The sequence below is a fragment of the Rhinopithecus bieti genome, unplaced genomic scaffold, assembly GCF_001698545.2.
Source record: "Rhinopithecus bieti isolate Rb0 unplaced genomic scaffold, ASM169854v2 scaffold_72412, whole genome shotgun sequence".
Lineage (NCBI taxonomy): Eukaryota > Metazoa > Chordata > Mammalia > Primates > Cercopithecidae > Rhinopithecus > Rhinopithecus bieti.
Genome location: NW_016826693.1, coordinates 110,189 through 129,394, shown reverse-complemented (window position 1 = coordinate 129,394; position 19,206 = coordinate 110,189). Strand labels below are relative to the sequence as shown.

The 19,206-nt window shown below is 48.4% G+C and overlaps 1 protein-coding gene and 1 pseudogene across 3 annotated transcripts in view; one reads left to right on the top strand and one right to left on the bottom strand.

The window, feature by feature from the left end:
* The first annotated feature begins 5,878 nt into the window (after positions 1-5,878).
* Positions 5,879-6,596, top strand: LOC108523040 (60S ribosomal protein L10a pseudogene; annotated as a pseudogene). Its single transcript, XR_001883678.1, has one exon. The product of XR_001883678.1 is annotated as a 60S ribosomal protein L10a pseudogene (transcript).
* A 3,055-nt stretch (positions 6,597-9,651) lies between these two features.
* The window catches only part of USP11 (ubiquitin specific peptidase 11), a 16,096-nt gene continuing 6,541 nt past the window's right edge, over positions 9,652-19,206 (bottom strand). Inside the window, exons 2-21 of one of the 2 annotated variants that reach the window (XM_017863505.1) lie at positions 18,548-18,657; positions 18,246-18,376; positions 17,816-17,933; positions 17,278-17,423; positions 17,074-17,135; positions 16,846-16,948; positions 16,272-16,445; positions 16,023-16,181; positions 15,417-15,641; positions 15,201-15,284; positions 15,002-15,096; positions 14,408-14,614; positions 13,463-13,515; positions 13,089-13,331; positions 12,926-12,996; positions 12,530-12,642; positions 10,784-10,933; positions 10,588-10,703; positions 10,274-10,362; positions 9,652-10,180 (exon numbers count right to left, since the gene is read on the bottom strand). In XM_017863505.1, the coding sequence (XP_017718994.1) occupies positions 10,043-10,180; positions 10,274-10,362; positions 10,588-10,703; positions 10,784-10,933; positions 12,530-12,642; positions 12,926-12,996; positions 13,089-13,331; positions 13,463-13,515; positions 14,408-14,614; positions 15,002-15,096; positions 15,201-15,284; positions 15,417-15,641; positions 16,023-16,181; positions 16,272-16,445; positions 16,846-16,948; positions 17,074-17,135; positions 17,278-17,423; positions 17,816-17,933; positions 18,246-18,376; positions 18,548-18,657 (2,587 nt within the window). In that variant the 3' untranslated portion in view covers positions 9,652-10,042. The remainder of the gene's footprint in view (positions 10,181-10,273; positions 10,363-10,587; positions 10,704-10,783; positions 10,934-12,529; positions 12,643-12,925; positions 12,997-13,088; positions 13,332-13,462; positions 13,516-14,407; positions 14,615-15,001; positions 15,097-15,200; positions 15,285-15,416; positions 15,642-16,022; positions 16,182-16,271; positions 16,446-16,845; positions 16,949-17,073; positions 17,136-17,277; positions 17,424-17,815; positions 17,934-18,245; positions 18,377-18,547; positions 18,658-19,206) is intronic. The other variant, XM_017863506.1, reaches the window with a different exon arrangement.

Here is a 19,206-nt window from a genome sequence, read left to right as displayed (position 1 = left end):
TCCAACAGTGTTAAAAGTAATACATGTATGTAAATGGAGTTTTTACTGTCTTTTAGTATCTATGATTAGAAACATATCGAGGCAAAAGTTTGAATAATTACTGAGCTAAGTAAGCCTCTATCTCCAGAAATGAAAAAGAAGAAGAGCAAAGTACATTTGTAAAAGTTGTGGGAAAGCACTTCTGCTTCTGGCCAAGATGGAGTAACAGGGACAAGACTTACTACCTGCTTGAAACAATAGATTTACACAAAGTACGTGCAATGACGGTTTTCAAAACAATAACATCAGAAAATGGAGGACAGCGGAAACAAATGATGTAAGCCTGTTAGCAGTGGCAAATCCATCCAGCTCTGCAGCAACCTCAATTCTTGCCTCCTCAGAAGAAAGAATTTGGCTGGGTGCAGTGGCTCACGCCTATAATCCCAGCACTTTGGGAGGCTGAGGTGGGATGATCTCTTCAGCTCAGGAGTTTGAGACTGGCCGGGGCAATATAGTAAGACCTTGTTTCTACAAAAAAATAAAAAAATAAAAAAAAATAGCCAGGTGTGGTGGTGCACACCTGTGGTCCCAAATACTTGGGAGGCTGTGGCAGGAAGATCACTTGAGCCCGGGAGATCAAAGCTGCAGTAAGCCGTGATCATGCCACTGCACCCCAGCCTCGGCAACAGAGTGAGAGACTCTGTCTCAAAAATACAATACCAGCCGGGTGCAGTGGCTCACGCCTGTGATCCTAGCACTTTGGGAGGCTGAGTCGGGTGGATCACTTGAGGTCAAGAGTTCGTAATCAGCTTGACCAACCTGGTGAAACCCCGTCGCTACTAAAATACAAAATTAGCCAGGCATAGTGGCAGGTGCCTGTAATCCCAGTTACTCGGGAGGCTGAGGCATAAGAATTGCTTCAACCTGGGAGGCAGAGGTTGCAGTGAGCCAAGATCACACCTGGGTGACAGAGCGAGATGCTGTGTCAATAAATAAATAAATAAATAAAAATAAAAAAAGACATTCTTCACAGAAATAAAAAAAAAAAAATCCTAAAATTTATATGGAATCACAAAAGACCCAGAATATCCAGTCTGTCCCTGGATTTAAGGAAAAAGGAAAAAAGGGGTTGGGGGGGGGAAGAGAGTGAGAGAGGCTCCTAAAAGCCAAGAAATCTTGCACAAAAATAGTAAGGTTGGCTGGGCGCGGTGGCTCACACCTATAATCCCAGCACTTTGAAAGGCTGAGGCGGGTGGATCACTTGAGGTTAGGAGTTCAAGACCAGCCTGGCCAACAGGGTGAAACCCCATCTCTATTAAAAATACAAAAATTGGCCAGGCGCGGTGGCTCACGCCTATAATCCCAGCACTTTAGGAGGTCAAGGCAGGCAGATTATGAGGTCAGGAGATTGAGACCATCCTGGCTAACACAGTGAAACCCTGTCTCTACTAAAGAATACAAAATATTAGTTGGGTGTAGTGGTGAGGGCCTATAGTCCCAGCTACTCGGGAGGCTGAGGCAGGAGAATGGCGTGAACCCAGGAGGCGGAGGTTGCGGTGAGCTGAGATTGTGCCACTGCACTCCAGCCTGGGCGACAGAGCAAGACTCTGTCTCAAAAAAACAAAAACAAAAAACAAAACAAAAACAAAACAAAACAAAAAAATTAGCCATGCATGGTGGTGCACCCTTGTAGTACCAGCTACTACGGAGGTTGAGGCAGGAGGATCACTTGAACCCAGGAGACAGAGGTTGCAGTGAGCCAAGATTGTGCCACTACACTCCAGCCTGGGCGACAGAGTGAGACTCCATCTCAAAAAAAAGAAAAGAAAAAAAGAAAAAGAAAAAAAGAAGGGCAAAGAAACTGAACAGACATTTCTCAAAAGAAGACATATGTATGGCCAACAGGTATATGAGAAAAATGTTCAACATCACTAATCAGCAGTGAAATACAAATCAAAATCACAATGAGATATTACTGGTGGAATGACTATTATCAGAAAGGCAAAAGATAACAAGTGTTGGTGAGGATATGGCATTAAGGGAACCCTTGCAGGCTGTTGGTGGGAATGTAAATTAGTATAGACATTATGGAAAAGTGTAGGAGGTTCCTCAAAAAGTTAACAGTAGAACCACCATATGATCCAGCAAACCCACTACTGGGTATATATCCAAAGGATATGAAATCATGTTGAAGAGATACCTGCACTCCCATGCTTACTGCAGCACTATTCACAACAGTCAAGAAAGAAAGAAAGAAACAATGAAATGCATCCCAGAACAAAAGCTCCAGGATACTTTTAGGAATACAAAAATATCCAGCAACTGATAAGGTAAAATGCACAATGTCTGAGATCCAAGCAAAGATTACCCAGGAATGCCTTTGAAGGGAAAAAGTACCCATAATGAGGAGAATAATCAATCAATCAAAACAGACTCAGAACTGACAAGGATGTTAGATTAGCAGTGAAGGACATTAACACAACTATTATTATAACTTTATGTGTGATATTGTGGTAAAAGAGTAAGTAGGCCGGGTGTGGTGGCTCACGTCTGTAATCCCAGCACTTTGAGAGGCTGAGGCAGTCAGGAGATCGAGACCATTCTGGCTAACGCGGTGAAACCCCGTCTCTACTAAAAATACAAAAAATTAGGTGGGCATAGTGGCGGGCGCCTGTAGTCCCAGCTACTCGGGAGACTAAGGCAGGAGAATGGCGTGAACCTCGGAGGCGGAGCTTGCAGTGAGCCAAGATCGTGCCACTGCACTCCAGTCTGGGTGACAGAGACTCCATCTCAAAAAAAAGAGTAAGTATACATTTGGTCTTTGTTCCTGGTTCCTGAGACAGAGCTCTTAAAACTCTTATAATTTCCTGAATGATGACGTGACAGGATCATCTTGTTGTTCATAACATGCCTCTTTCAATCATCCCTGAGTTTATGATCATCCCTGAGTTTATGCCAATGAGGTGACTCTTGGAGGGCCCCTAGATGGCTTCAAATGAGGGCTGTTTGCCAGCCCCACCCTGGACCTCTAGGGAGGGGAGAGGGTCTGGAGATTGAGGTAATCATCCATCTCCAGCCAATGGCTTCATCAATCATGCCTACATAAGAAAATGTGGCACATATACACCATGGAATACTATGCAGCCATAAAAAAGGGTGAGTTCATGTCCTTTGCAGGGACATGGATGAAGCTGGAAACCATCAGTCTAAGCAAACTGTCACAAGGATAGAAAACCAAACACTGCATTTTCTCACTTATAAGTGGGAGTTGGACAATGAGAACACATGGACACAGGGGAACATCACACACTGGGGTTTGTCGGGGGTTGGGGAATATGGGGATGGAGAGCATCAGGACAAATACCTAATGCATGCGGGGCTTAAAACCTAGATGATGGATTAATAGGTGCAGCAAACTGCCATGGCACATGTATACCTATATAACAAACCTGCACGTTCTGCACACATATCCAGAACTTGAAGTAAATTAAAAAATAAATAAGTAAATAAATAAGAAAATTGTTTGTCTCCCTCTTTAGGGCTTAGACAAAGACTAATGACTCCTTTGGGAAATGAGTATTCAGGTGCATAAAGAGTGTACACACACATCTGATAGAAAAGTTGCATTTCAAAGTTGAAGTCATCGAGAGACCTTCTACACCTTACTCTCATGAGAATGCATCAAAGCACTTGAAGTATTACCTCCACACCATCTGCATTCAAAGACCTTAGCTTCATCTTTACTCCTCTCCCTCTACTCCACAGGACCTGGAGTTCCAAAGGCCATCACGGATTCTCCTGTCTGCTTTTACCAATCCATACCTTCATCCAACCTGTGGACAAAGGATTATGAAGGATTATGAAGTAGGAATGACTTAAACTTACAGGACTATGAAGTAGGAATTACTTAAACTTACAGGTGTGTACTGAGAGGAAGCCCTGGGGAAGTCAGAGTGAGAAAAGACCCAAGGGTAAGGAAGGGAGGGTGTAAAGTGTGGATTAATGGAGGATCAGAAGACAAAGGTTATGAAAAAAAAAAAAAATGCTTTTGCCAAAAACCACAACCTGAGGACAGGGAGTTAAAGAGTTATTTGTCCAATGCATGTATGTTATCTGAAGTGATTATAAAGCACATTAACATCTTCAACTCATAGTATAAACTATATTTTCAGTTTTCAAGCAGAGACCAGAAAACAGAAAGGTTTTGCAAAGAAAAAAGGTAAAAGATCATAATCACTGACCGGAGAGAAAGGTCCAGAAGTAGTTTTCCCAGTTAGGATCTTTACAGTGATAGTGGGGCTGAGATTGTTACTAAAAGTGAGGACTAGACCATTTTATCAGGAAGTTGAGAGTAGAAAACTTTGGTCAAACCCATATTTGCAGGATTTTCCTAAAATCTACTTTGGCAACAAAAAGCCAGAAATCTGGTTTGGCTCCAAGCAAATCCCAAAATGTGAATAGTTAAATTAGGAAGTATAAATCATCCTTTCAGATAAAGTCTGTATTTTTTTCCAGAAACATTCATATAAAGCTATTGCATGCAATTGTGTAGACTGCACAATGCAGGCCATGTCCCAGTCTATGTAAATGGTGCCCTGGGGATTGAATGTGAACTACCCTTACATCGCATGCAGCTGTTCTACATTTACAACAGATGTAACTCTAAATCTGGGGTCTTCTTTTCTTTATGCAGCCAAACACTTGTGCCTGAAATGTCTTTTAAACAACCAGTTCTCCAGTGGAACTATTCTAACAGTAACATGTCTAGTTCAGTTGAAGGCAGTCTATCCTGAGATTCATCTTTATGGCCTCACCTAGACTGTATACCACTTGAGATTCTTGACCTCTGCATTGATTTCACCTCATGTAGGATGAGTTTTAGAAAGGATTTGTTATCAGCCTAGTAAACAGAGCCTATTTTTATAGCCCATGTTTCTTATAGACAAATTCTAGATGTGATTCATAGGTTCATATTCTACATTGCCTTGTACATAATAAGTACTCAAGGGTTATTAATGGAATGAGTGATAAGGGGAACTAAATCTACTGGGTTTTTTGTTTTTTTTTGTTTTTTTTTTTTTTTTTTTTTTGTATCTCCCCATAACAACTGTGAAGGGGTAACACCCAAAGGCAATGTATGAGCATCAACAAATGATTCTCGTAAATGATAAAGTTTTTCCTTCTGAAACATTGCTTAAAACAGCTGAAGAACTAAATGAGGTTTCTGAAACGAAACTGCAAAGACAGTCTGGCAGAAATAGTTTCTTCTTTCCTAATCATCAAGGATGGTCCCATGGGGTGGTGCTGCCCTTCAGGCCAGGCGATGCTCCAATTGCATGCATTGGAGAAGCTGGTGATTGTGTTGTGGGAAAGGGGAGGCAGAGACAGCCTGTGGGGTGTCTTAGCCTGATTGCTGAGAGAGGCTTTGGGGGTGGGACCTAATTCTGAAGCGCTGCTCTGCCTTACCTACCTCCTCCTAGAGTTGTGATAGATGTCTGTTATTTAAACTCTTGAAATGAGAGAAGAAAGTATCTAAAATGAGCATGATAAAATGGAGCATTATTGAATTAGAAAACAAAGACTGATTTTGAGAGGCAGAATATAATTACAGGGTTGGAGCATTTCCAGGAGATTGTGGATGGCGCCCCAGCTGAGTGTTGAAGAAATTCTTCCAGACTGAGCCTAGACAGATGATGTTTGTCATCCTCCTCCTCCAGTGCTGTGGACTCCAGTCTTACAATGATGCAGCACCTCACAGTGTCCACTGAGGTCCAAATGCCAATGGTCTCAACTTCGTACATATCCTCTAAAGCTGTATCCTCCAAACAGTGGAGAAAGCTGAACTCACAACTTTTTTTGATCTGCTGTGTGTAGAAATCATATTGAGTGAATTAACAAGAAAACAGTCTTTTCCGGTTAGAGCGGCGTGAGAAGCCATGAGCAGCAAAGTCTCTCGCGACACCCTATACGAGGCGGTGCGGGAAGTCCTGCACGGGAACCAGCGCAAGCGCCGCAAGTTCCTGGAGACAGTGGAGTTGCAGATCAGCTTGAGGAACTATGACCCCCAGAAAGACAAGCGCTTCTCGGGCACCGTCAGGCTTAAGTCCACTCCCCGCCCCAAGTTCTCTGTGTGTGTCCTGGGGGACCAGCAGCACTGTGACGAGGCCAAGGCCGTGGATATCCCTCACATGGACATCGAGGCGCTGAAAAAACTCAACAAGAATAAAAAACTGGTCAAGAAACTGGCCAAGAAGTATGATGCGTTTTTGGCCTCAGAGTCTCTGATCAAGCAGATTCCACGAATCCTTGGCCCAGGACTAAATAAGGCAGGAAAGTTCCCTTCCCTGCTCACACACAACGAAAACATGGTGGCCAAAGTGGATGAGGTGAAGTCCACAATCAAGTTCCAAATGAAGAAGGTGTTATGTCTGGCTGTAGCTGTTGGTCACGTGAAGATGACAGATGATGAGCTTGTGTATAACATTCACCTGGCTGTCAACTTCTTGGTGTCATTGCTCAAGAAAAACCGGCAGAATGTCCGGGCCTTATATATCAAGAGCACCATGGGCAAGCCCCAGCGCCTATATTAAGGCACATTTGAATAAATTCTATTACCAAAAAAAAAGAAAAAAGAAAAAAAAAAGAAAAAATTAGCTGGGTGTGGTGGCACACACCTGTAGTCCCAGCTACTTGGGAGGCTGAGGCAGAATGGCATGAACCCGGGAGGCGGAGCTTGCAGTTAGCCAAGATTGTGCCACTGCACTCCAGCCTGGACAACAGAGTGAGACTCTGTCTCAAACAAACAAACAAACAAACAAAAACCATCAACAACAAAAAACAAAAACAAACAAAAAAGAAAGAGGAGTGATGTCACCAAAATGAAAGACTAAGAAGCTCCAGGCTCTGGCTCCTTAACAGAATCATCAAAAAGCAAGAATTGTTAGAGCTAACTGTGTCGGAGTGCTGGAAAATAGTTGATAATGGTTTGGACTTGTGTCTCTGCTCAACTCTCATACAGAATTGCAATCCCCAATGTTGGAGGAGTGACCTGGTAGGTGATTGGATCATGGGGGCAGATTTCTCCCTTGCTGTTCTCACGATAGTGACTTCTCATGACATCTGGTTGTTTAAAAGTGTGTGGCACCTCCCCACTTCACTCTCTTCCTCCTGCTCCAGGACAGGTAAGACGTGCCTGCTTCCCCTTCACCTTTCCACGGTGATTGCAAGTTTCCTAAGACCTTTCAGCCATACTTCCTGTAGAGCCTGCAGAACCATGAGCCAATTAAGCCTCTTTTCTTTATAAATTACCCAGTCTCAGGTATTTTTTTATAGCAGTGTGAGAACAGACTAATACAATGGTCAAAAGTTTACAGCAACTGTCCAACCAAGAAAAAGCCATCTTCAAAATAGGAGTATTGTGGCATTTTACTTGCCCTTCCTCACTGTCTGCCTGGCACGATGGCAATCTTGGTCAGTCTCAAAGCAGTTGCCTCATTCTCAGTTCCCTCCCTTGAACTGGAGGGAGCAGAGATCTTATTTGCAAATTGTTATGTATGTGTTTTCTATTTGTCCACCTGTTTTCTGTTCTTTAGTATGATATGTTTTTTGTTTGTCTGTTTGTTTGTTTTTTGTGAGATGGAGTCTTGCTCTGTTGCCCAGGCTGGAGTGCAGTGTTGCTATCTCAGCTCACTGCAACCTCCGCCTCCCCAGTTCAAGCAATTCTGCCTCACCCTCCCAGTAGCTGGGACTACAGGCACGTGCCACCATGACTGGCTAATTTTTGTAGTTTTAGTAGAGATGGGTTTTTGCCATGTTGGACAGGCTGGTTTCAAACTCCTGACCTCAAATAATCTGCCTGCCTCGGCCTCCCAAAATGCTGGGATTACAGGCGTGAGCCAGTTGTCTCTTATTTCTCCTGAGTCTTAGGCAGGTCTTGATTCAAGATGTCTGGTTAGATCAGAGAAGTTATTTCAAATGGATTTACTTTGGGTGGGCTTGGTCTGGGACTGATTACCAGTAAGGAGACATTCCTGTACTTACAGTTCATTGTTTTTGTTGTGACAGAGTCTCACTCTCACCCAGGCTGGAGTGCAGTGGCGCAATCTCGGATCACTGCAGCCTCCGCCTCCTGGGTTCAAGCAATTGTCCTGCCTCAGCCTCCTGAGTGGCTGGGATTACAGGCGTGTGCCACCATGCCTGGGTAACTTTTGTATTTTTAGTAGAGATGGGGTTTTGCCATGCTGGCCAGGCTGGTCTCGAACTCCTGACCTCAGGTGATCCACCCACCTCGGCTTGCCAAAGTGCTGGCATTACAGGTGTGAGCCACTGTGCCCAGCCCTTAGAGCCCATTCTCACCTAGCTCTTTATGCCTGCTTCCTTATCTGCAAAATGGGGTGACTGATTGTAGTGCTTCAGTCATAGGGTCTTCATGAGCCTTCGATGACAGCTTTTGAGTTCCTGGATCCAGTCATACCTGAAACTAGTATTTCTGTTCTTACTTTTGCTAAGTCAGTTTGAGCTGGGCTCCTCACAGCAACTGCCTTGATTCCTGCCTGTGTCAGCAGAGTGACTGGGAGGTTTGTGGGTGGCAATGCTGGGGCTGAGTGACCCTCACAGTGGGTACGCCCAGACCCAGTGCAAAGGCAGAAGGCTGGACGGAGTGTTGAGGCCCTGACCATGGGAATGGTCCCTCAGCTGCCACCGATCAGGATTCCCTTCATCCATCAGTGTGAGGCGTTGGATGGCTAATTTATGTCGATCCTGGGGCAGGTGTTCAGTGTCGTCTGGGGTGAGGTTGGAGGGAACCTGTCTGGTGTGGGAGCTGGGGTCATGATGGGAGAGGGGGCTGACAACAGGGGCCACACATACACAGCACATTTGTCCTGGCAGGTTGGCTGGTCTGCCAAGTGCATGTACCATCTCCAAAGGAGGTCTCAGGGGGACAAAAATCTCAGAGGTCACTACTGGGGTCTGTGAGGTGATCTGGGGAATAGCATCCTTTTTTTTCTGAGACGGGGTCTTACTCTGTGGCCCAGACTGGAGTGCAGTGGCACGATCATAGCTCACTGCAACCTCAACGTCCAGGGCCCAAGTGATCTTCCTGCCTTGGCCTCCCAAAGTGTTCAGATAACAGGTGGCACCTGGCCTGAGAGTATTTTTATGTTCCCAAACCACAAATTTGCCCACATGGATGCATCTGTTCCACGTGCTCCATTTCCACATTGCCTGTAGGGCAGCTCATGTCTGCAGATTAAGTAGCAGTCCTGGGTCCAGACAAGCCAAGCACCCCCTCCAGGCACCGACTCTAGGGCAGCACATGAGGTATACTGACCTCCTGACAGGCCGTGAGCAATTCTGTGACCTCTGTACCTCAGTATCCCCATCCGAAACTGGCGATGACAACTCTTGCATGAGATTGTTGTGAGGATTACGTATCAGTATTTGGAAAATGTTTTGGAAAAAACTAGGCATGCCATTGGTGCTTGGAATCGTGCCTGGCACACAGAGGGTGCTTTCAAAGCACTTAGAACAGCAGCACCCAGCCCACAGCTGGTGCTCACTAATCACTCAGAGCTGCACCCATCACACACCTGGCCTTTGATAAGAACACAGAACACAGGCACAAAACTGGTGCTTAGTTAAGTCCACGGAGGAAAAAACCACACTGCTGAGTGGGGAGCAGACTGGCGCTTTATATATACACACAGACAGCAGAAGGTACAGGTCCTCAATAAGAAAATACACTCTGTGTTCAGGTGAACCCCCATCACCACCCACGCAGAACACTTCGGGCTGAGGAGAGGGAAGGGCACGACCATAAATAAAGACTACAAGGGAGGGTCAACTGCTGGAAGGGCAAACACAGGCGGGGCGCGCACTGCCAGGAGGAGACACGACCTGTTCTTTCCTGGGAGAGAGCGATGCAGCGGCACAGGAAAACAGTAGCCACGACTAAGCCTGCAATGTCTGGCGGGGGCACCTAACACGAATAAGAGAAGAGGGGCGGACACGAGAAGCGAGATTGCAGAGAGAGCTTTTTTTTCTGTGGCAGGACCCAGGGCTCTCAATTAACATCCATGAACTCAGAGCTGGGTGGGGAGCTGCAGGCAGGGGAGGCTGGGGCGCCAGATGAGCCGGCTGGGGACAGCAGGCGTCGCGCCACGTCCTGGCGTTGGTAGAAGAGGACATAGGCTGCCTTGGACTGTGGGGAGAGGACAGGAGTCAGTGTGGATTGTAGGGGTGGGAAGGTGGAGTCAGAAGGGAAGAAGGGGACGAGGGAGGATGGAAGTCACACCTCAATCTGATTCTCATTCACAGGGGAGACACTGTTGTCATCAAAGTAGTGCCACTGGCCGCTGTCCTTATTGCAGGCAAATGTTGTGTCTGAAAGGGAGGAACAGTTATCCTCATCCACCCTTCCTGCCTCTCAGAAGTGTCCAGATTCACTCTGTCACTCCTCCCACCACGATAACCTCACCACTGACTCACATCCCTAGTCACTCACTGGGAAGGTCCTGATCACCCCCCAGCAGGCCCCACCCACAGCCTGGCACATACAGTGTCCTGATCGCCCCCCACGGCAGGCCCCACCCACAGCCTGGCACATACAGTGTCCATCACGCATGCCCCCATAATGGTTGGAAACCGCGATGAGGTCGTATTTGTACAGCTCTGGATTCAACTCATTCTGTGGCTGGATGACAAACTCAGAGAAGTCCAGGTCCCTGTGGGTGGGGAAAGGGTTAATACTGGTATACCCCTCCTTTCCCTGCCTTCCCCAGCCATCCTCTCCCTGGCCCCTGACCGGATAGGAAACTCCACGAGGGTGTCCAGCTTCTCTCGGGAGAACTTGGTGTAGGAAAAGCGTTTCAGGTGGATGATGAGAATCTCCGGCAGCATCCACAGGTCCAGCTTCTTGGTGGCCAGCTGGTGCTGCTTGCAGGAGGGGCAGTACCTACAGACAGAGCCCAAGTCAGCAAATGGACTTTTTCTTTGAGACAGAGACTCGCTCTGTTGCCCAGGCTGGAGTACAGTGGCGCGATCTTGGATCACTGCAGCCTCCTCCTCCTGAGTTCAAGGGATTCTCCTGCCTTAGCCTCCCGAGTAGCTGGAATTACAGGCATGCACCACCATGCTCGACTAATTCTTGTATTTTTAATAGAGACAGGGTTTCGCCATGTTGGTCAGGCTGACCTCAGGTGATCCACCTGTCTCGGCCTCCCAAAGTGCCGGGATGACAGGCATGAGCCAGCATGCCCAGACAAAACAGACTTTCTGAGCACCTACTGTGTGCCCTTTGTACTGCCTCTCATGTGCCATGTCTGGCTCACAGAGACACTGCTCTTACTATTAGCCCATCAAGTATTCTCGTTTGCTCTGTTCCTGTTAAAATCCTTTCACTCACTCGTCAAGTGCTTACTGATTGTCTTTTCTATATGCGCTCATACTACTGTTTGCATTTTTGTTTGATTTCTGCTCCATGAGATGCTAGTCTTATTTTAGAGCCCACCTCTATCCTTCTAGTTTCCTCTCTTCATATTTTAGTCATTCATTCATTCAGCAGTATTTATTGATTGCTTAACCCTTTGGAACTATTTTGTATTTTTGTTCCATTTCTGCTCCACGGACATGCTGCTCTTATTTCTGAGACTAGAGAGTATGGTTTTGGTTCTCTTTTTGTTTATTCTGCAAGTGCCTACTGAGCATGAACCGAACACTCAACACTATTATAAACAGGTAGAAGCAACACACAGTGAACTTAAGTCTTCACCCTCAAGGAGTTGACTGTAACGATGACAAATAACACAAAAGGGGATAGAAGACATGACATCAAGTGGCATCGCAGAGCTAGAAAGTAATGCTTGGCTAGGAAGAAAAGAGCACAGAGAGGGGATGGAGGGGGATGGTGGGGAAGGGTGATTTTTAACAGGGTAGTCAGAGGAGGTCTCTCTGATGAGGTCATGTTTGATCGGAGACCTGAGCATCATAAGGAGTGAAGTCCTATAGATCATTGGGAAACAACATTCCCGGAGAAGGAACAGCCCAGGTCAAGGCTCTGGGGTAGGAGTCTGCTCAGGGGATCGGTGGCCAGGGTAGCAAGAAAGGTTTGAGCATGGAGGAGGGAGGAGAGAGATATATTTAAAAAGCTAAATATAGGCCGGATGCGGTGGCTCACGCCTGTAATTCCAGCACTTTGGAAGTGTCCAGCACTTTGGAAGAGACAACTGAAGACAAGATGAAGACAAGATCACCTGAGATCAGGAGTTCGAGACCAGACTGGCCAACATGGCGAAACCTGTTTCTACTAAAAATACAAAAACTAGCCAGGCATGGTAACGGGTGCCTATAATCCCAGCTACTCAGGAGGCTTAGGCAGGAGAATTGCTTGATCCTGGGAGGCAGAGGTTGCAGCGAGCCGAGATTGCGCCACTGCACTTCAGTCTGGGTGACAGAGCCAGATTCTGTCTCGGAAAAAAAAACAATAAAAAAGCTAAATATAGTAGTGCCATCCAATGAAACCCCCACACACAGGCCCCGCTCTGGCCCTCACCAGGGGTTTTCCTTCTCCAGGGTCTCCACAGTGGTGAAGAGCTCAATGCACTCCTGCAGCCGCACGGGAGCCTTCTTCATCACGTACCCAACGCAGTCATGCTTCACGTAGCCCTAGGGTTGGGTGAGCAGACGGCCAGGTGGCCGGGTGTGAGGACGGGTGGAGAAATGGGGAGTAGGGGCCCAGGAGGGGAGACACACACCGAGTGGGTCAGAGCACCGACTTTGAAGCTAGGAACCTCAGGCCCTGGAGCTCTCAGTAGGTGTTCAGGCCCCAAGACCAGGCTCGACCTGGATCTCTTGGCTCTGTTCCCAGCTAGAGGAGTTGTGGGGAGGACGTACGACGAGTTGAGGGGCAAGAGCTGAAAGTACCCCCCATCCCTGGGATCTCATTTACCTCAGCCTCTACCTCGTCATAGTAACGCTTCTTCATCTCTGGCTCCCAGTCAATAGCAATGTATGGCTGGGCTGGGGGCGAGGGAGAGATGGTCATGGTTCCTGCTGCCAGGAAATCTCCCCTCCGGCCTCCCCAGCCCTCGCTGATAGCCAAAGGAGAATACCATGGACTTCTTCAGGGGAGGTTGTGCGGTCACTGGTCCCATTGGAGTTCACCGTCTGCAGGGTGAATAGCTGCTTGCGCCGTCGCCTTGGGGGCCACTGAGATGTGCCAAGGCAATTGTCCAGGAGGAATGGGCACCTGTTGGTGACTCCAGAGCTGGGCCCAGCCTGCTCTGGCTCAGGGTCTCGGAGGCTGCCCCCAGTTGAGGGCCCAGGGATGTCATCTTTATCCTCTTCGTCATCTTCTAGGACAGGAGGATGTGAGAGATGGGAAGGTGTGAGCCTCAAGTGCTAAGCTGCAATGCACACCTAGACGAACCCCGTGTGGGTCAGACCTAACCCAGAGCCCCCGCCCACTGACTGTTAGCCCCCTCACCTTTCTCATCCCCATCGTCCTCATCATCTGAGTTGGGTTTGGTCACATAGCGTCTGCAACAGAGCAGAGGAGACTCCCAAGACAGGGGTACAAGGACAGTGGGGATAGAGCCCAGGATTTTACTTAGATGATAATGGGAAGCCATTGGTAGACCCACACGTAAACCATTCTGAATTTGAGGTGTGAGAGGGCTGAGAGGGTGATGCATAAATGCACGAAGAGGCCAAGGCTGTCAGCAGTGGCCTGAGAATAAAGGAACTTGTGTCCCAGTCAGCGGTGTGGAGTGTGATTAGCTGGGCGTGGTGGCGCACGGCTGTAATCTCAGCTATTTGGGAGGCTGAGGCAGGAGAATTGCTTGAATCCAGGAGATGGAGGTTGCAGTGAACCAGACTGTGCCACTGCACTCCAGCCTGGGCAACAGAGCAAGACTCCATCTCAAAAAAAAAAAAAGTGTGTGGAACGCGGACTTTTAGTCTAATAAGCCACTGCTAGACAGGCACATGCCAGCTGTAACTTCCCATCAGGGAAGGCCTCTAAGGAGTGACTTCTGAGTGCAAGATGAGGGGCTAGAATTCTGATAACACAATGTTTTGTGTGCCACGGTAAAGACTGTAGATTTTTGGCACAATGAAAATTTGTCAGCAAAAAGACAAAAGACCAAGACTCTCCCAGGAAGGACAACTGACCCCAGGAGAGACAACTGAAGACAAGATGAAGTTGTCTGTGTTTTGTGCATCTTGTTCACCTCTGTATCCCTAGCACCCAAGAGAGGCAGTAGCAAAGCCAGAGATCTAGAGACAGAAAAAACCCTACAAGTTCTTCTATGTCCGTGTAAAGTTTGGACTGTCTTTCGTTTGTTGCAGGGGAGGTGTCAAACAAGCAGCTAAACACCCAAGTTGGAGTTCAGACCCCACCACCCCCGCCCCTGGGGAAGAGGACACTTACGAGAGCCGGTACATCAGGACGTTATACAGGCCCTCCCAGGTGAAGCGGTCCCGGGGCACTGATACCAGGAGGGGGTGCCCAAAAAGCATCAGGCCATAGTAGGAATTGTTGTAGTCACGGGCAGGGGTGCGTTCCCGCAGGTAGACAGGAACCACGATGTCCTCTCTCGAGCCCTCGATGGCCTCAATGCGACCTGACACCTCATAGCTGTGGGGGGTGGAGAGCAGGCACACCTGATCAGGGCCCCCAGAGACTCCCTAACTCTGCCGTGGCTGCCCCACCCACTCATCCTCACAGCCTGAAAGTATTTCTTTCTTTCTTTCTTTCTTTCTTTCTTTTTGAGATGGAGTTTCACCCTGTTGCCCAGGCTGGAGTGCAGTGGCATGATCTCGGCTCACTGCAAACTCCGCCCCTCGAGTTCATGCCATTCTCCTGCCTCAGCCTCCCAAGGCACGTGGCTGAAGCTCTGCGCAGGGCAGGTGCCCAGTGAATGAGGCAGAGCAGGGAAGAGAGAAGGTGGTTAAGGCAGGACCATACAAAAGGAAGTGGACCAAGTTCCTAAGGGACTGCCATCTCCACGTCATCCCCACTCACACGAAGATATCATCGCGGTCCAAGATGCTGCTCAGAGGCTCCTCCAGCTGATAGAGCTTATAGAAGCGGTGACTGAAGACATCAGCCACCATCATCTAGGAATGGGATACGGAGAGGGGGCTGTTAGTCTGCATGGCCTCTCCAGGCCCTCCTGCCTCCTTGCCCCAGAATCCCATCCAGCCTCCTTCTGCAGTCTCACCCTCTCTGGCGAGATGCCAGTGTGTTTGGACAGAGCCACACACAGATCCGAGATCTTGCCTTTCTTGGGGACCACGAGCCGGTGCTAAGGGAGAAACAGTATCCACAAAAGACCAAAAGGGCTTGTGGTGAGTTAATGCAGGAAGCCTTGAGCTATGGCAGCTAATCAAACTCTACGTGTCCCTCATCATGTCCCCAGGCCCCCACTGCCCCACACCTGCTCTGGCTTGCGGCGCGGATCCATGGGGATAAAGAAGACCTCCAAGACCCTCTTGTGGCTGATAGGCAGTGGAACACTGAGGTAGCAGAAGGGGTCGAAGGTCACAGATACGTTGCCACAATCGGGGCACACCAGCGTGGACTTGAAGAGGCCATGGAAAGTGTCCACGATCACAGAATCGTTCCGCCGTTTGTGGTTTTGCCACGCCTCCTGTGCCACCTCCTGTTGATAGTGTCATGGTGGGTGGTGGGGCTTGCCCAGGGTAGGAGGAAATCATGCCTTGGGCTGCATTCAAATGGGGTGAAGGGGAAGGCCACTGCTAAAGTCCAGAGGCAGAGCTCCAGCTAGGGATACACGGAGACTATGTTCACGGTCAAGACTGGGGGTATTTAGGGCATGAGACTGGGCTGGGGTTCACTCTGGGTTGAGTGTGGCGGCAGATATGGTATTGGAGCTAAGGTTAGGAGTGAAGCTGGAGTTGACGTCAGGGTAGAGGAACTTAACAGAAAATGGTGCTGTGTTAGTATCCCAGGGAGGCCAGAAAATCCCCGAGGCAGAGGCCTTAGTGGTGTTAATGGGACTGCAAATGCGGGGGCAGCCTACCTGATCCGGCCGCCCAGCAGCATCACACAGCTCCACATACTCCTTCTTCTTCACCCGATTAAGGTCCTCATGCAGCCCGTCCAGGAGGAATGACAGCAACTCCTGAGAGTCATGCTGCTGGTAGCCCAGAAATTGGGACGCAAAATGGCCGACCTTGTTCTAAGAAGATGGGCAGGGTCATCAGAGTGAGAGGGAGTCAGGAGAGCCAAGAGAAGTAGGGGGTCGGGGATGCCCAGGGTTGAGCCACACCTTGAACACATGTGGCACGATGGAGCGGTGGTGGCCAGACCACGCCTGCTTCACCAGGTCTGCATAGGCCTCTGCAATCTCACCCTTCATGCCCAGTGGGTTGCGGAAGTTGAGCTCCTCCAGGTAGCAGTTGTTGAGGAAGTACTCGGTGAGCTGTGGCACATTGCTGAGGCACTGCAGGGGCCAGGGGTCAGGTGAATGAGGCAGAGGGGAGACAGAAGGTTCAAAGTGAGGATACAGAAAAAGAAGCCAGGAGGGAAGAGAGAGGAAAATGGGAGGGAAGGGGAAGGGAGGAGAGAGAGGAGCAGGAGAGTAAGGGAGAGAAGGCATTAGGATTTCACGAGAAGGAAGAACATGAGAGCAGGGGAGAGAAGAGGGAAAACAAGGACAAGCTGGAAGAAGAGGCTGATAGTTCAGGAATGAATGTGGACGTGTCATTTCAGACTTGTGGGGCCTTAGCTTTCAGCCTGACCCCTTGCCCTGTAGTCCCCTTAGGACCCCAGCTCTGTCCCCAATCCTTAGCTCTCAAAGCCCAACCCCGTGGCTGTGCCAGACACAACTATAATGGCCCAACCTGCAGGGCTGAGTTCATGAAGCACGTGTTGCCCAGATTGGTGAGGCCACAGATGCCTGGCTGGCCCTTGAAGTCCTCATCCTCTTCCGACATGTTGTTGTTCCTGGGGTTGGATGAGAAACTGTCAGCTGAGGGCCTGCTGCATGGGAGTGCAATGTGCTCATGGGCTAAATCATTTTGCCTACTGTGGGACGCCCCCGCTCTGGACCAGATACCCCAAGGGCTCACATGACATGCAGCTGTGCGCTGGGCCAAGTGCCATCTTTCTTGCGGGTCTCCATGATGATCAACTGGGTTGGAGAAAGAGAAAGAAGAAAAAGTATTAAATGGAGAACATTATGGGTACCTAGCCTTAATTTCCCCCAACCTGAGTACTGCCAGATGAATCTATCTGCCAGTCCACCTGAACAGAAAAGCCCTCCCCATCCTTACCTGCCCAGTCTCAAGGGCCGCATCAAGAACCGTAATGTGTGTGTCATACAACCTATCCAAAGAGCCTTCTGAGTTCTTGGCCCAAAGCCGCGTATCTTCCTGGGGCTCCACCAGAAACCGCTCCCGAGCTGTGCGCAATACCAGGCCTGTGCAGGGTGATGGAGTGCATTCAAGATCTTTGTGAGACCCAAAATGATCGATTCATCTGGGCATACCTGACATCCCTACAGACCTCACATGCTTGCCCAACACCTGTGTCCTCAGTCTCCAAATGACTGGCCCACAACTCCAGACTGGAGACTTCCAGCAAATACACTCTGCCACACCATGTAAGCCACTGGATTGTAGCTCACATACCCTCAGGACTCTAGGAGATCCCCTCAGTGCCTCCACCCAATTTAGCCAATGCCTTCTGGGTCTTCCAAAGTCTGACCAGTGCCTTCTCAGTCAGCTACAGCTTAACTGTATGCATCCTCAAGTCACTGAGCTGGGACCAGTAGCTAGGAACACCAACCCATTCTGTGACCCTCAGACTCACCAATAGAATCGGTATGGCTGAACTGAACAGTGTGAGATTTGCCCAAATCATTGTGCCGGACAAGCAGCAGTTCTACTGGGTACACTTCGACTTTCTGGATGTTGGGCAGCTCTATGACCTGTAAGGGTAGAGGGGTGCAGACACAGGTGTACCCACACAGACACGGCGCTATGACCTCTAAGCTAAGAGGAGCACACACTCTGCTTTACACACATAGCATACACACACACATATACAATGGTCTGTAAAGGGAGCCACACAGGGGAACACACACAGCAGACACACAAAGATACCTGTATGATGAACTAGGAGGGGGAAGAGAGCAGACATATGTGTACCTACCCAGCATACAAGGATCTGGACCCATGCTGGGCCTACAAGGCTTTCTTACTACCCACTCCCCACCATGCACCCTCCCCATCCACTATACCTTGCGTTCAATGGGTGGCTGGCCATGCTCTAGACCATACCAGCTGACCAGGTAATGCCAAGCAGCTGCTGGGAGCAGCACATAATCCTCGCCTTCCACCAGTCCTTCCTTGAGGCGCCAGTTTATCTCATCTGTGGGGCGGGGGTGGAGATGGCAGAGGAAGAATTAGCAAAGGAAACTGACAAATAATTCTGGCCACCCCACCAGTGACCTAGCACACAGAATAGGCTTATGATCATCTGTAGGGATGGAAGGGAAAAGAACTCCAGGGCTGAGATGAGGAGGAGGCAGAGGCCTTGTACCTTGAAAGAGTGCGGCATTGTTGATGCAGCCAGGAAAGGTGCTGGAGTCCTGGTCCCCTCCCTGCACGTATGCCTCCCACTGCTTATACCAGTGCTTCTCCACAAGGAACCTGGGGCCCAGACAGGTAACAAGGGTATTACATGGGTAGCTGAGGGTTAGCTATACAACTTCCCATGCCCATCAGACTGAAAGTATCGACACATTATAATTTAAGATGAAAAGTTTCAGCATCATATAAAATAAATTAGAAGCAAAATTTATTCAGTGAAGCTCAGATTTGTATGTTAGATTACTTCTTAGTATTAAAAAAGAAATCTGATTAAAACAGAAAATGTGCTCAACAATGGCAAACAAACCAACAAAAGTCCATACTTATAGTGCTAGGAAACATGAGGTTTTATTCTAGAATAAAAGATAATTCATTTGAATTAGTCTGTGGGATAACCCAGTTAAGTCAAGTTCAAGATATCTGCCATCTGCAGCTGATTTTATAAGGCTTTAGCCATTCATTACGTGTTTGTTTCTAAAGGATATATCAATGGAAGCATAATTCTTCAGCTAAGAACTGGATTGATAAATCGTGAAAATCTGCTTAAGAGGAGCAACGAATTTAAAATGCTAAAAAGAACCATAAGGTTTTCCTTCAAAAACTGCATAA